The 17,735-nt window shown below is 35.1% G+C and overlaps 2 protein-coding genes across 2 annotated transcripts; both read left to right on the top strand.

Annotated features, from left to right (window-relative positions):
- Positions 1-1,756: 1,756 nt before the first annotated feature.
- Positions 1,757-2,923, top strand: LOC132637442 (uncharacterized). The gene has a single exon (XM_060354531.1). The coding sequence runs from the start codon at positions 1,757-1,759 to the stop codon at positions 2,921-2,923; it is 1,167 nt and encodes a 388-aa protein (XP_060210514.1).
- Positions 2,924-12,610: 9,687 nt separating this feature from the next.
- Positions 12,611-17,725, top strand: LOC132635950 (protein PLASTID MOVEMENT IMPAIRED 1-RELATED 1-like). Its single transcript, XM_060352569.1, has 3 exons — positions 12,611-12,978; positions 14,117-16,353; positions 16,465-17,725. The coding sequence occupies exons 2-3, from the start codon at positions 14,132-14,134 to the stop codon at positions 17,543-17,545; spliced, it is 3,303 nt and encodes a 1,100-aa protein (XP_060208552.1). The 5' UTR covers positions 12,611-12,978; positions 14,117-14,131; the 3' UTR covers positions 17,546-17,725.
- The last annotated feature ends 10 nt before the right edge of the window (positions 17,726-17,735 follow it).

A 17,735-nucleotide genomic window follows, 5' to 3' on the forward strand; every position in this document is an offset into this window, starting at 1 on the left:
CCTTATCAATACCTAGGGACAAAGTCCACCCTTTCCCGTTAAATTACATATCCTGCCCTACATTAAAATGTCATTGAATATGATGGAGTCCATTAACCTTTCTAATTTGACACGTATAAAAGTGAAGGGTAAATAATTTCAGATCCAGACACTCTACTACTTTTTCCTCTATAAACTTCCCATTCGAATCCAGTGAAGGGTAAATAATTTTCTCCATATATTTTCCATTTGAATCTAGCGAAGGGTAAAAAATTAAGTGAAAATAGGATCTCTTGCCCTCTTACAATTTAAATAGAAGAAAATAGTCTTTTCAAATCTCTTATGTATTTTTTTCAGATCTCAATGTGTAAAAAATGAAGATCTCTTGTAAAAAGGTCATAAAACTAAATAAAATTTGTAAAGTACCAAAAATCCAACTCTCCCAAAATTACTATCTATACCTAGGTTTATTATATAAAGCTGTGCAAATTTAATATAGTTAATTAATGAGGTAATTTTCATATTAATTAACCATGATTAAATACAAAGAGTAAACTAATGCCATATATTCCTTTTACTAATTATTAAGTAACTACATAAAGTACTACCAGTCAAATTTAGATTTTGAAAGCATAATTAATAAAGTTAATTTAGTACAGTAAATCCCTAATAAATACTTATTTAAAGGGAACGTCAAGTCAAACAACAATCAAATAAAAAGAAACTGAAGAATTACTCCCTGCGTCGCAAAATAAGTGTCATTTAAAAGATAAAGTGGCACGGAATTCAAGATAAAAATGCAAGTGTTTCCAATTATGTTCTTAGCATTAAAGAAGTAGTCCTCTTTAATATTACTCAATTCTCAAAAAAACTTCTAATAACTAAGGATAAACTAGTAAACTCCGCATTTTATTTATTGATTTAACGTGTAATAATTCATTGTTCTTTTATAAGTAAAACAAACCATCTAATATTTGATTAAATCTACTACTTCTATAAGTTATTGACTAATTAGTAAAAGGAATGTATGGCATTAATTTACCATTTGTATTTAATCATGGTTAATTAATATGAATTATTTCCTCATTAATTAACTATATTAAATTTACACAGCTTTATATAAACCTAGGTATGGATAATAATTTTTTACCCTTCACCATTACTTACCCTGGATTCGAATGGAAAGTTTATAGAGGAAAAAGCAGTAGAGTGTCTGGATCTGAAATTATTTACCCTTTATTTATTACTTTTATAAAAAGCAGTAGAGTGTCTTGGAGGAAAGACATATTTTGATGAGGTTATCACGGGTAGAGGATTACGCTACTCTAATGTCTAAAGCCTGGGAATTACATGTAAGGAACAGGTATTATCCTTTAAGAATTCTGAAATGGGATCCATGGTTTAACCCCGATGAGGAAACCACCATAGCCATCGCATGGATATCTTTCCCAGGATTACCAACAAACCTATTTGATAAGGAGTCCATGTTCACGTTAGCGAGAGGGGTGGGGACACCTCTAGTAATTGATAAGGCCACTACTAATCAAACAAGACCAAGTTGTGCTAGGGTTAAAGTGGAAGTTGATTTGCTAAAAGATCTGCCTAAGAGAATACAAATCAACTGCTTGGATGAAGAAACAGGGGTAGTTACATCAAAATGGCAAAGAATCCAATATGATTATTTGCCAAAATATTGTACTCACTGTAAGATGCAAGGCATGATGTCCATGGATGCTGGGTACTACACCCAGAGCACAGGCCAAAGAAGGAGGAACAGATGAAGAATGACAAAGGAAAAGAGAAGGGGAAAGACAAGGAGCATAGTAGCAAATCAAAAGAAACACAATCAGAAGTGGATCTAAATCAGAATGGGGTGTACAAGAATGGCAAACTCGTATATGAGAACTGGAATGTTGTGCAAAACAAAAAGCATAAAGGAAATACTAAGGATGCTACACATCAGAGAGGAAATGACATGGCTAAAGATACAGCAAGCACTAACAAATTTGAGACACTGGTGGATTTGAATGAGGAGATGCAAGAGGAGAATACCAAGCAAAGTGATAAACAACAAAATGCACACAAAGGGGAGGAGACATCCAAGCCTTGGGTTGAAAAGTCCTTTGGCAAGGTAACGGATTCAAGCAAGGGCAAAGAGGTGGGCAAGGAGGAGGATACTGTACAGATAATTATGGAGCATAACAAAGGAAACAACATCAAGGAGAACAAAAATAATGCTGAAAAAGCTGAACAGCAGGATAAAGGAAAGGAACAACAGCAAGTCAATGAACAAAGAAAAATTCAGAACAATGAGATACAAACTACTGCAGATCAGGAAAGTAGAAACCAGCAGGTTGAAAGAGATATTGTGCAGCTTCATGAGAAGTCAACTCAAGTGACCAGTGAACAGGAGCATCCTAAAAAACCACCAGATGATAATCAATCTATGGCATGGGAGCAGCAACTGGATCATGTTGGAGTACCTGCAGAATCAGCAACAACTGGTACATCAGCAATAGCAGACACACAAGAGGGGTACATTGACACTGCTATAAGTAAGGAGAATAGTAACCAAATATACAATAATGAAGGGCAAACAAAAAGGGTAGCAGGGGATCTAAGTGAAGCTAAACAGAATACAGAACATGAAGGAGACAACATGGAAGAGAGAAATTCACAACAGGTAGATGATAACAACAAAAACAAACACAAAGAAGAAGGTAACAGTCAACAGATCCAAAATGAAGTAGAAGTGGAACAAGAGGTTGACATTGGAGACGATGATGATGAAGAGAACAAACTGCTTGAGGACAAACCAGTTAGCTCTCCTAGAAAAGCAAGAAAGGAGAATAAGCAAAGCAGACAAAGAGATAAAAGTGTACCCCCTAAAACAGTAGGAGGTATACAAACAAGGAAAGCAATTGTCAAATCTACTTCTCAATGAATAGCTCTCTCATTTGGAATATTAGGTCTGTCAACACTCAGCAGGCCTTTGAAAGAGTTGTTTTATTACATAGGCAAAAGCAATTCAATGTGATAGCCCTTATGGAACCGTTTCAACATGTTAGACACATTAATATGTACAGATTATGGCTAAATATGGAGACTGCTGCTTACAACATAAATGGGAAGATTTGGATATTTGTGGAGGCAGGAACTCAAGTGGAAATCTTAAAGGATACTGACCAACTGTTGTCCTTTAAAATTACACAGTTAGATGGAGGGCAAGAAGCAGTTATGACTGTGATATATGCTAGCACTGATAGAGATACTAGAATTGCTTTGTGGGAAGATCTATATGATATTTCTACTCATATAAATCTACCTTGGCTAGTTGGTGGTGATTTCAATGTGATTATTGAAGCTGCAGAGAAATATGGAGGACTCCCAGTTCAGTTTGTAGAGACAAAAGATTTTAGACAATGTATTGATTCTTGTCAACTGGCAGATCTTGGTTTTACAGGGAGCATATACACTTGGTGGAATGGGAGATCAGATGAGGCCTGTATCTTCAAAAGGCTAAACAGGTGTCTAGGGAATCAAGCACTTCAGAATTCTTTTCCTAATTTGGAAGTAGAGCACCTTATTAAACAGGGATCTGATCATTCACCCTTATTGATAAGTCTCAAGCAGGATAGTAGGCCAATTAAAAAGTCCTTCAGATTTCTAAATTTCTGGGTGGAACATGAGACTTTTCAGGAGGTGGTCAAAGTTAACTGGGCAACAAACTACAGAGCAGACCCCTTTTTTAACTTCCATAATAAGTTAAAAAAGGTCAGCAAAGCTCTCTCTGTATGGAGCAAAGAAACATATGGTGATATATTTAGACAAATTGCTACGTTGAAGGAGGTGGTGCATGTCCATGAACAAGAGTTTGAACAGCATCCCAGCGGCTTGAATAGACAGAGATTGCAGAAGGTTCAGGCTGAACTGATAAGATTTTATGCCATTGAAGAAAAATTCTGGAAACAAAAAGCAGGAATGCAGTGGTTTAAAGATGAGGACAGAAATACAAAATTTTTCCATGCTCATGTTAATGGAAAGAGGAGAAGACTGCAACTTAACAAAATCCAGGATAATGATGGGAATTGGTTGGAGACAGAGGAAGACATTGCTGAGGAAGCCATCAGATTTTTCATTAATCAGTTTAGTGAAGAAAACATCCCCACTGACTTTGAGATGCTACAACATATTCCAAAAATGATCACTGAGGAACAGAATGAAATGTTACATGAAATTCCAGAGGATGAAGAGATCAAAAGGGTTGTGTTTGGATTAAATGCAGACAGTGCGGGAGGACCTGATGGGTATACTGGGAAATTTTTTCAAGCATGCTGGGATATAATTGGAAAGGATCTGATTATGATGGTGAGAGCTTTCTTTTGTGGTCATGAACTACCTAGGTATATCACTTGTACCAATTTAGTTCTAGTTCCAAAAAAGAGAGAGATAAATTCTTTTGCAGATTTGAGACCCATAAGCCTGAGCAACATTACCAGTAAGGTTTTTTCAAGAGTAATTCATGAAAGAATGGTAAAGTTATTACCAGATCTCATATCACCTCAACAATCTGGTTTTGTTAAAGGCAGAAGTATTATAGAGAACATTTTGTTGGTGCAAGAAATAGTACATGATATAAGAATTAGAGGCAAGCCTGCTAATGTGGTTATTAAGCTTGATACGGCAAAAGCTTATGACAGGGTTTCCTGGCTTTTTTTGACTAAAGTACTAAGGAAGATGGGTTTTGGAGAGAGGCTGATTGATATGGTGTTCAGGATTATATCAAATAAATGGTATTCAATTCTGATAAATGGACAGCCACAGGGTTTTTTCAGATCTACAAGAGGGGTGAAGCAGGGGGATCCTCTATCCCCCACTTTATTTATATTGGCTGCTGAATGCTTAACTAGATCACTAAATGCTCTATTTGATAAGGGTTTTAAAGAGTTTGGGATGCCAAAGTGGAGCCCATATGTCAACCATTTGGCATATGCAGATGATACTATTATCTTCGCTTCTGCAGATGAGTACTCAATGAGGTTGGTTATGAAGACATTGGTAGATTATGAGAAGGTTACTGGACAGAAGATTAACAAAAGGAAGAGTGTTGTATATATGCACCATTTAGTGGCACAGAATATTGTTGATATAGTTGGTGTGACCCAGATACCAAGAAAAGAATTCCCATTTACTTATCTGGCGGTCCCTATTTTTTATGGTAGAAGGCAGTATGTTCATTATCAAGAACTAATAGAGAAAGTGCAAAACAGGCTTAGCTCATGGACTGGGAAATTGTTATCAGTTGGAGGAAGGACCACCTTGATAAAACATGTATTGCTAAGCATGCCTATACATCTTTTATCTACCAGTGATCCACCTGCTGGAGTGCTAGCGCAAATTCATAGGCTGTTTGCAAAGTTCTTTTGGAGTAATTCTGTGAGAAATTCCAGCAAACACTGGGCCACATGGACAACTCTATGTCACCCACAAGAAGAAGGGGGTATAGGATTTAGATGCCGGCAAGATGTTTCAAAAGCGTTATTTGCAAAATTATGGTCGAATATGAGAACCAAACAGTCTTTGTGGAGGACCTTTATGAGCAACAAATACTTGAAGAAGTTTCATGCAGTGGCAGTACCACATAAAAATACAGGAACATATGTGTGGAAAAAAATGCTCAAAGTCAGAGATGAAATAGAAGATTTGGTGGAAAGTGCAACAAGGAAACTCCTATTTTTGGATGGATAATTGGACAGGACTGGGAGCTCTCTATCATATTATCCCAGTTGATATTGATTGGGATGCAACTGTGATACTTGTCAGAGATGTAGCTGAAGAGGGGCAGTGGAATGTTAACATGCTAAGGAATATTCTTCCTGAAGATCTGACAAATCACATTTTGGAGAACATTGCACCACCAAATGATAATAAATAGGTAGACAGAGCTTTTTGGAAAATGGAAGCAAGAGGAAAGTTTACTGTAGGATCAGCTTTCAAGCTAATCAGACAGAGGAGGGAACCTAGTGAGTTGTACAAGAAGATGTGGCTGAAGGGATTACCCATCAAATTTTCATTTTTTATGTGGAGATTTTGGAAATTCAAGCTGCCTTTAGATGATAAGCTTAAAAAATGGGGACTCAAATTCCCATCCAGATGTTTTTGTTGTCAGAATCCTAACACCGAAGATATATCCCATGTTTTTCTATATGCTAATGATGCTCAGGTTATCTGGAAGCACTTTTGCAGACCGGTGGGGATAGATATTCAAAATTTGCACATCACTCAGGTCATAAACAAATGGTGGGATTTAACAGTGAAGCATGACGTCAAATATATTTTTCAGGCTGTTCCTGCAATCATTCTTTGGGAGATCTGGAAGAGAAGGAATACTCTAAGGCATGATGGAAAAATGACAACTACAAAGATGATTTATCAGGTAATGCATACTTTGATACTATTTATGAAAGTGAGGAGGAAAAATTTCAAGTATGCTCCATATAAGTGGAGCACTGTAGTGGAAGCTTTAAATAAGTATTCCCAACCTGTTAAAGTCACTACAGTGATATGGAAAATACCTGATAGAGGATGGATTAAAGTCAATACTGATGGTGCTTCTAGAGGCAATCCTGGGAGAAGTTCTTGGGGCTTTTGTGTGAGGGATGAACAAGGGGATGTACTGCAGGCTAAAGCCCAGGAAATGGAGGATACAATGAGTACCAACACACAAGCAGAAGCTATGGCCATACTTCAAGCACTTAGATACCTAAATGTTAATCAAATGGATAAGTTTATAATAGAATCAGATTCTTTGTTACTAAAGAACATCATTTTAAGAGTCTGGGAAGTGCCTTGGCAAATTGTTGATTGTGTAGAAGAGATCTGGAAGCTTATAGAAGGAAAAACAGTGGTGGTGGAACATATATACAGAGAAGGGAATAAAGTAGCTGACTATTTAGCCAATCTGGCATTAGATAAAGGAGATTTTGTGGCCAATAATTTCATGGAAATGGATAGTCAGGGCAGAAAATTGGTGAACAGTGACAAATTAAAGGCACCATACTTGAGAATAAGGAAATCCAGCACAACATGAGCAGAGAAGGAAAGAGGGGAAATGGAAGAGATCCCCATACTCAAATCCTTTGGGAGGAGAATATGGGGAATCAGTCTTTTTCTAACCGTTTTTTCTTGGATGCAGGTACAGTATGCTAGGCAACATGAAGGAAGAATAAGCAGAAAGACTTGGCAAATATGGAGGCAACACAGGGTAGGCTTAATGTTTCTATCCTAAGTTGTATCCTAATACAATTGGTTATTGCATACTGGGTAGTATTAGTACCCTTTGGTACTCAATCCCTGGTGCAAAAACCAGTAGGATTTAGGATAACATATGAGCAAACCAACCAGGATATCAGACACAAGTACAGCAAGGTCAAACAGCAACAACAAGGGCGAGATGGAAATGATTGTCAAAGGAAATATACACAGATCGATTCTATTCAGTTAGCCATAAATTGGGTAGAATCGAAATGGAAGATGGATGAAAACTCAATGGCAATAACAACAACACAACAATACAGAGAGCAGACAACATCGACCAACAGCAAAAGCAATAGCAATCCAACAAATTGTGGAGACAACATCGACCAACATCGACAACAACAACACACATCTTGGAGCCGACTAGTAAGAGATGAGCGGACAGTCAATAGACAAAGATCTAGCAACAAACCTGATAGACGAAATCCCAGCTGCAAGAGAGGAGACCAGGAGAAAAGCAACATTGAACACCATCCACAACATCATCATCCACAAAATCGGAGTTCACAAAGGAAAGCTTCCAGCTTAAAAGTATAAGAATCCATACATCGAACATTTGTTGACACAGAAATGAACCTGAACCGGTGAAGATATTTAAGATGGAGCTCAAATGCCATCTTTGGAATTGAATCCGATGCAATAGTCGTAAGAAGGAGAACAAATTACATTTGGTTCTTGGTCAACATTTACCCAGGAAGTGAAGATGAATATTGTGAGAGAGAAGAGTACACTTTCCCAATTTTAATGCTTCTAGACTTTTCCTTTTCTTTATCCGTATTTGGTTACTTTATGTATTAGACCCCTTTTGCTTTATTAATTAATAATAAATAAAAAAGTCAGTGGGGTAACACCCAATGACCTTGCCATTAAAAAAAATATATATATATATGTGGGATCAAATTAGAAAGGTTACTTGGCCCCACCATATTCGATGACATTTTAGTGTAGGGCAGGGTATGTAATTTAACGGGAAAGGGTGGAATTTGTCCCTAGGTCCAAATACTAAGCAAGCTTATCTAGACCATAATACATAATACACGTAAGATAGTTAATTGGTGAATATCTGAACTACCCTTAATTTCAATTTATTGACTTTAAGCATACTAATATGCCTCGACCAAGAGCCAGTCGAGCAATTTTACAGGAAACTAGATGCCCTATGCCCGTGCGCACGAGTCTAACACTTCGGATTATATATATATATATATATATATATATATATATATATATATATATATATATATTATGTTCAAAATACGATTAATATAACATTATAGTTTGTGTTCCGTATCTAAAACTTTATTTATTCGTGTTTGCTACGAAAATTTATTAATACTTTTTAAAAGAGAAGACTTGTTTAAAAGAAAATTATTTTCCTCTCTTTGAGATAAAATAATAGCAATATTTAAGCATCAGTTGATATTTTCAATTTTAATTCGATTAATTTAAAAGTGTAAAATACTTATTATTTTTTATCAAATTTTGATTTGGATAATTCTAATTCACATTATTAAATTAATTTTACATGTTTGAAACGAAACAAAAGTAGAAATTAATTTTCTATTTAAACGAAGAAATGCTATTTTTAAATTTTTAGTAAATATTTTCGATTTAACTCATTTTACTTGTCATGTTGTCTTTTGCATGGTTTTTTTAAGGAAACGTGAATTAGAATTAGAATTTGACTAATTTATCTTATTCACTATTTGATCTTCATTTGATATTAATCTCTTTTCACATTTATTAGAGTAAGAATAAAAATAAAAAAGTAATTAAATTGTATCTTATTTTTTAAATATATATATTTTAAGTATATTTATTTTAGTAAACATAATAAATAAATGACATGGCGGAATAGCAAATACAACAATTAAATATTTTGAAGAAAAGTAATAATATGAGGTCCATGTTTTTTGTTGTGCAATAATTTCATTTGCTCTCACTAATGGGTTAATATGCATGTGGCAATGAATCCACTATTATTGACTTGATGGGGATACTTTGGGAATTACATGAATATTATTTGATTTTTTAGTATATGGGGTGCAAGTTTTTTTTTTTTTTTTGACGTTGCCTTTTTTTTTTTTAATATGGGTCCATTTTTTTTTTCATGAGTATTTTAAGTATGTTGTTGTACAATAATTTCATCTGCTCTCACTAATGGGTTGATACGCATGTGACAATGAGTCCATCATTTTTATTTAATTGTTTGATTTTCTAAGCATTTGTTTTTTAACATTGTTTGTTTTATTAATATGTGATTCATTTTTTTTTTAATATTGCTTGATTCTGTTAATATGGGGTCCACTTTTTTTTTTTCCCGTGAGTTTGGATGTGGTGAGTTCCTTTTTTTTTTCTTCCTTTTTTTTATTGCTCGGTGTTATTTAGTATGGGGCCCACCCTTTTTTTTTAAGGGACAATGGACGATGAAGCATGGGTCTAAACCCATGCTTTATATAGTTTTTTATTTTTTATATTGCTTGGTGTTGTTTAGTATGGGGCCCACCCTTTTGGACATTAGTAGTTTGCACTATTTTTATGCATATAATATATATATATATATATATATATACTATGTTCAAAACACGATTGATATAACATTGTAATTTGTGCTCCGTATCTAAAACTTTATTATATCAGTGTTTGCTAAGAATATAAAGTCTGCACTTTTTTTTTTTTTTGACATTGTTTACTTTTTTAATATGGGATTCACTTTTTTTTTATATATATATATTGCTTGATTTTGTCAATATGAGATACTATGTTCAAAACACGATTAATATAACATTGTAGTTTGTGCTCCGTATTTAAAACTTTATTATATTAGTGTTTGCTACGAATACGCATGGTGTTTAATATGGGGCCCACAATTTTTTTCACATTTATTAGAGTAAGGAAAAAAAATGAAAAAGTAATTAAATTCTATCTTATTTTAATATATAAGTATTTTAAGTATGTTGCTGTACAATAATTTCATTTGCTCCCGCTAATGGGTTGATACGCATGTGGCAATGAGTCCATCATTATTGATTTAATTGTTTGATTTTCTAAGCATTTATTTATTAACATTGTTTGTTTTATTAATATGGGATTCACATTTTTTTTTAATATTGCTTGATTCTGTTAATATAGGGTCCACTTTTTTGTTCCCGTGAGTTTGGATGTGGTGAGTTCCACTTTTTTTTATTGCTCGGTGTTATTTAGTATGAGGCTCATCCTTTTTTTTTAAGGGACAACGGACGATGAGGCATGGGTCTAAACCCATGCTTTATATAGTTTCTTTTTTTTTTCTTTTTTTTTTTATATTGTCTGGTGTTGTTTAGTATGAGGCCTGCCCTTTTGGACATTATTAGTTTGCACTATTTTTATGCATATATATATATATATATACTATGTTCAAAACATGATTGATATAACATTGTAATTCATGCTCCGTATCTAAAACTTTATTATATTAGTGTTTGCTAAGAATACAAAGTTTGCACTTTTTTTTTTGACACTATTTATTTTTTTAATATGGGATTCACTTTTTTTATTTTTTATATACATTGCTTGATTTTATCAATATGGGAAACTATGTTCAAAATACGATTAATATAACATTGTAGTTTGTGCTCCGTATTTAAAACTTTATTATATTAGTGTTTGCTACGAATACGCACGGTGTTTAATATGGGGCCCACATTTTTTTAACATTATTTGTTTTTTTAATATGAGATTCACTTTTTTTTTTAATATTGCTTAATTTTGTTAATATGGGGTCCACTTTTTGTTTTCCCGTGAGTTTGGATGTGGTGGGTTCCACTTTTTTTTTTTTTTTAATACTGGTTGGTGTTTAATATGGGGCCCACAATTTTTTTTAATATTAGTTGTTGTTTAATATATATGGGGCCCACAATTTATTTTTTTACAATTTTGTTTTTTTTTTATTATTATTATGGACTGTTTAATATGGGGCCCAAAAAAAAAATAAAAAAAAAATATATATATACTATGTTCAAAACACGATTGATATAACATTGTAATTTGTGCTCCGTATCTAAAACTTTATTATATTAGTGTTTGCTAAGAATACAAAGTTTGCACTTTTTTTTTTGACACTGTTTATTTTTTTAATATGGGATTCACTTTTTTTTTTTTATATATATTGCTTGATTTTGTCAATATGGGAAACTATGTTCAAAACACGATTAATATAACATTGTAGTTTGTGCTCCGTATTTAAAACTTTATTATATTAGTGTTTGCTACGAATACGCACGGTGTTTAATATGGGGCCCACATTTTTTTTAACATTGTTTGTTTTTTTAATATGAGATTCACTTTTTTTTTTTTTTAATATTGCTTAATTTTGTTAATATGGGGTCCACTTTTTTTTTTTTCCGTGAGTTTGGATGTGGTGGGTTCCAATTTTTTTCTTTTTTTTTTTAATACTGGTTGGTGTTTAATATGGGGCCCACAATTTTTTTTTAATATTAGTTGTTGTTTAATATATATGGGGCCCATAATTTTTTTTTTACAATTTTGTTTTTTTTTAATTATTATGGGCTGTTTAATATGGGGCCGAAAATATTTTTTTTTTCATTGGGGGGCCCACAACGGACGACGAAAAAGGAGCCCCAACCCGTGCTTCTTAATAGTAGTAATATAGTCGGGCAACGAAAACATTAAAGGCCTTGATTGATGAATAAATAGATATGTTACACCGTATAGAACACGGTTTGAGCTACTACTGCCTTTACAGGAAATACTTAGCAAAGAAAATATTAAAGTCTTGCTTGACGAACAAATAGAGACGTACACCGTATAGAATAGACATCGAGCTACTTATGCAACTTTACAGAAAATACTTGGCAACAAAAATATTAGAAATCTTGATTGCCGGTTAAAGCGATATGTTACACAGTATAGAACAGGGGTCGAGCTACTCTTGCAACTTTACAGGAAATATTTGGCAACAAAAACACTAAAGCCTTGATTGTCCAATAAATAGATATGTTAAACCGTATAGAACAGGTGTCGAGCTACTCCTGCAACTTTACAGGAAGTACTTGGCAACAAAAATCTTAAAATCCTTGATTGCCGAATAAACAGATACGTTACACCGTACAGAACAGGGGTTGAGCTGCTCCTGTAACTTTACAAGAAATATTTGACAATGAAAACATCAAAAGTCTTGATTGACGAACAAATAGATACGTCACACTATATATAACAGAGGTCAAGCTATTCCCGCAATTTTACAGAAAATACTTGATAAAGAAACCATTAAAAGCCTTGATTGACGTATAAATAAAAACATAACACCACATAAAACAGTATAATATTAACATCAAAAAATTCTATGACATCTGCGTTATATATTTTGATATGGCCGTTTAAGCAAGTCCCCCATATGTGCTGTATGTAAAAAAGGAAAAAAAATCAAATACTTCACGTGACGTTTTATAGTATTTCCGTATAATAAGATGTAAAAAGGGTAAAACAGAAAGAGGAAGAAAATTGGTTAGGCAGAGGTGGAGTTGTTGGCCGCGTGATGAAGAAGGGCAGTGTCAGAGATATCCCATAAGAATATGCAGACAATTTCCTTAAAAGAAAAAGTCGAGGATAACATCATCAATCGGGCAATTCAGATAAATCAACAGTCAACTCTTGCTCTTCTATGTTGGATCTCTCATTACTGTAAGCCTTCTTCCTAATTCTTTCTTTTTTTTTAATCTTTGGATTTAACCTTTTTTTTTTTTTTTTTTTTTTATTTGAGGTGTAACTTGGATTTATTTACTGTTACTTGCAGTTGAAACTTCTGTGCTGAATTTGGGTATTTGATTTTGTTGAGAATTTTTGGGAATAAATTGCAGAAGATTCGATTAAACTTAGAACAAGTTTGGTTGTTTGTTTTTACCTAAATATTGATGTTAAACTTCCTTATTCTGAAGAAATGAAGATAAAAATTCAAAACAAGTTTAGTTAAGATAAAAATTCAAAACAAGTTTAGTTCTTCATTTTACCTAATTACTTTTGTTAATCCTTATCTTTATTTGCTGAAACAGAAGAATTAATACTGATGTTGGACTATTTACACGCATATATATATGTATGTATGTATAGCGGCTGATACGTTGATGTCAGCCTAAGATGGTCAAACTGTGATAAATCCTCTAAAAAAAGCCCAACAATTAGTTAGGAATTGAGGTGTAGTTGATATTTAGGTATATTTTTTGTTTTGGGGTTTTATCTTTAAAAAATATAAACTTTTCTGGTACCTGTGTTGGTGGGAGGTAACAGATACTAGGTGGAATAGTCGAGGTGCATGCACAGAGGCGAATCCAGGATTTCAAGAGGATGAGTTCACCTTAGAATTTTTTTTCAAAAAAAAAAAAAGACGCAAAAGTGCATTTAGTAGGGTTTGATCCCACAAACTTAAGGGATTAAACCCAACAGTTAACCAGTGCTCCACTCGGTCTAGTTTGACCGTGTGTTCCTTCAGTTAATATTAGATATATTTTAAGAATTATAAACATAATATACTAAGTTTAGTCGGATGATCATGGGTTCACGTGACCTATTTTCAATACATAGAATCGCCCCTGTGCATGCAGGCTGGCCCAAACACCACCATCATAAAAATAAATAAATAAATAAAAGAAAAGAAAAAGAAAAAAGAAAAAAAAAGAAATAAAAAAAGGAAAAAAAAGAAAGAAAAAAGGAAGAAAAAGAAAAGAAAAGAAAAAATTAAAAAATAAATAGAATTTTCTGGCCAATAAGAGTCTTTTTGTTTTTGGCTTCTTATTTGGATTTTTGGTTGGATATTTATGTTCAGGCTGTGAATAAGAAAATGTCTTGGAAGAGCAGTAGCGGGAATCAGAATGGAGGGCGATTGCTGTGTGACATTGAAGAAATTAGTAAAGCTCTTTATGTACATAAAACCCCTAGGAAGGCTTTAACTTTTCAAGCAGATCATGGACATGATTCTGTTGGCGATACCCATGTCTTTAAGTCCGGTTCAAATGTTGTAGCTGGTGACATGCTGCGTAAACAGAAGAAATCATCAATATGGAGTTGGAAGCCATTAAAGGTTCTAACTCATATCCGCCATCGACGGTTCAATTGTTGTTTCTTTCTTCATGTTCATGGCATTGAAGGCTTGCCTGTCAATTTCAAGGACCTGGCTTTGTGTGTAAATTGGAAACGTAAGGGTGAAGTGATGAGAACTCGCCCTGCTCAGGTTTGTCAGGGAACAGCTGAGTTTGAAGAGACTTTGATGCATTCCTCTTCTGTATATGGAAGTAGGACCGGACACCAGCATTCAGCAAAGTATGAGCCTAAACATTTCCTGCTTTATGTTTCTGTGATTGGGGCTCCAGCCCTTGATATTGGCAAGCATTTGGTTGATCTTACGAGGTTGCTTCCACTTACCATGGAGGAGTTAGAGGAGGGAAGAAATTCAGGGAAGTGGACCACGAGCTTCAAACTTTCAGGAAAGGCCAAAGGTGCAATACTGAATGTTAGTTTCGGGTTCTCTGTATCAGGGAGTAACTCGATTGAACCTAGCCAATTCATGCAAGGCATCGAACCTGCTGCAACAGATCATTCCTCTGAATGTGATGGAGCTAGTGCTAATACAAGTCTTCGGAGAGTTGGAAGTGTTCCCCGCAAGCCTGGTGGTACGACTCATTCTTCATCTAGGTCCCTAGATGCGAGAAATTTTGATGAAGTTTTATCAGGCCGAAAATCAGAGCTTTCTCGCTCTATTACCTTGCTGTATAGAAAACTTGAGGAAGGGAAATTGGATAAATTGGACGATTTAGATTTCTTTTTTGAATATTTAGAGCCCTTAAAACCAAACTCTGGTGTTTTGTCTCAGTTTTCTGCTGAAAATACCATGGATGATCAACATATTGAGTTTTCTATCAGTGAACTGGGTACAGAATCTTCTCAGCTGAAACCAGAAGTATGTTCTTATGAAAGTTGTGATGATACTCCAATAGAAACCACTGATGTTGCTTACATTTTGGAGGAAAGAAGTGAGGAGAAAAGTGAATATAATCAAAAGCATGAAAGCAATGACGTCTACAGAGGAGAAGATATGATGAAGACCAGCAACTATGAGGAGACTGACATGTGCAAGGATGAAATGTTTGAAGAGCTTGAGTCGGTTTTCCTTGACCTGTTGACCGCTGAGTCCGCAGAGTTGGATTCACCAGTAGAAATGTATGATTCCATTGACCAAGAAAGCTACATGAATCTGAAGTCCAGCTATGAATCCAGTAGGCGGGTGAAGTCACTTAGCATAGATGATGTGGCAAATGATTTTCTGGATATGTTGAACATTGAGCAGACCTCTGCTGACTTGAGTTCTGATACTTCTGTGGATTCACCAAGAGAATCCCTTTTGAGACAGTTTGAGAAGGAAACCTTTCCTTCTGGAAACTCAATTTTTGATTTTGATGCAACAGATGATCAAGTGGAATTTAGTGGCATTGCTTCAAGTATTCATGGAAGAGTTGCATGTTCTGATGACTTTGATTTGTCATCAGTTGTTAAGGATTTTGAGGAGGAGCATAAGAAGGGCACCCAGTCATTGAGGAGTAAAAGGAATGCGAAAATGATAGAGAACTTGGAAACTGAGGTTTTAATGCAAGATTGGGGTTTGAATGAGAAAGCATTCCAGAATTCACCACGCATCAGCTCTGGTGGGTTTGGAAGTCCAATCTATCTTTCCCCTGAAAGACCATTACAATTACCGTTACTTCCTCTTGGAGAGGGCTTAGGTTCTGAAATGTGCACGCGTAATGGGGGCTTCTTACATTCGATGAGTCCTCAACTGTTTAGGAATGCAAGGAATGGTGCAAGGTTGATAATGCAGTTTTCTAGCCCCGTTGTGCTCCCTGCTGCAATGGGTTGTAGTGTTATGGAAATACTCAGCTGCTGGGCATCTGGTGGAATTTCCAAGATGTCTGTTCAGGCAGATACGCTGATGCCTTTAGAAGATATCACCGGGAGGAATATACAAGAAATGGCCTCGGAAGCCGTATCCAGACTTGAACCAGATGTGAGGTTTGTAATTTTAAGATCATGATACAAAATTATAAAGTTTCTATATATTCGTTACTTGTGATGTCATCCAAGATGATAATTTATGTTATGTTCTTGTGATTCTTTTGGCAGGTTCACTTTTTGGCATGGGTTATTTGGTATGAAGAAGGACAGTGAAGATCTGTTGTTTCATCAGAGTTCCGGTCATCTGAACTCAACCTCAATAGTTGATGGTGTAGATTTAGGTTTTGTGTTTATGGAGGATCTAGCTCCTTTGGCCATGGATAAGATAGAACCTCTTACAATTGAAGGGTTGAGAATCCAGTCAAACTTGTCAGATAATGAAGCACCTTCAAGCATTAGGCCTCAATTTAGTGAAGTTTTTGGTTCTAATACAGCTGGCGCATTACAGCACTGGAGTGGCAAAGAAAGTGATGATGTTGAGGGTGATTTAGTGGAGCTTTCTGTTTCACCAGATGAATGGTTGAGGCTGGATGCTGGAGATTTCAGTAATAATACTGAGAACAAGGAAAGAATTACCAAAATCTTAGCAGCCCATCATGCTAAGTCCCTTGATTTAGATAGTTCAGGACTGGAAACGGGTGAAGAAAGGTCGGAATTGTTGGGTAGAGAATGTGGTATACTGTGTAACAAATTGACGTTAGCTCTGAGGGTTCAACTCAGAGATCCTTTGCGTGACTATGAGATGGTCGGCATCTCCATGCTCATTCTGATTCAGTTAGAGAGGTCTTGTGCTCCTGTTGAACAGTATACAGAAAGAAATTCAAGCAGTGAAAATGATCCGAAGGAGCAATTCATTCAGGAAGAAATTATTGCCGGAGAAAGTGAGAGGGGAATCCATAGGCAGGCTGTTTCTCAGTTTAAGATCACGGAAATTCATGTTGCAGGTTTTAATAGTGGGCCTAAAGATGATCAAATTTGGGGCAGAAAAAGACAGCAACAAGCTGGGTCGCGGTGGTTGCTATCAAGTGGCATGGGGAGGACAAGCAAACGTCCATTATCCAAGTCAAACGCCATCATAAGATCATCCTCACAGATAAGGAGAAATATGCAGCCTGGAGATGTTTTGTGGAGCATCTCATCGGATTTTCATACTAGAGATTCCAAATCAAATGTTCATATACGAAATTCTGATATTATTTTTCCAACTGAAGGTTGTCCAAATCCTAGTCAGTTGGGAATCAAGTTATAACACCCTTATTCTGGGTGTGTATATTTTTCCATTTTGTATATGAAGTGAAGAAATTAGTGTCTCAATCATGTTTATGTAAAGTTGCTGAACAAAGCTTCTCTGCACAGCATAATCTCCAAGTCAATCTTTCTTGAAATGATTGTTACCAATACTAGATATTGAGAAACATGGATTTGTTCCTCTGCGCTGA

The sequence above is a fragment of the Lycium barbarum genome, chromosome 4 (genome assembly GCF_019175385.1).
Source record: "Lycium barbarum isolate Lr01 chromosome 4, ASM1917538v2, whole genome shotgun sequence".
NCBI classification, from domain to species: Eukaryota; Viridiplantae; Streptophyta; class Magnoliopsida; order Solanales; family Solanaceae; genus Lycium; species Lycium barbarum.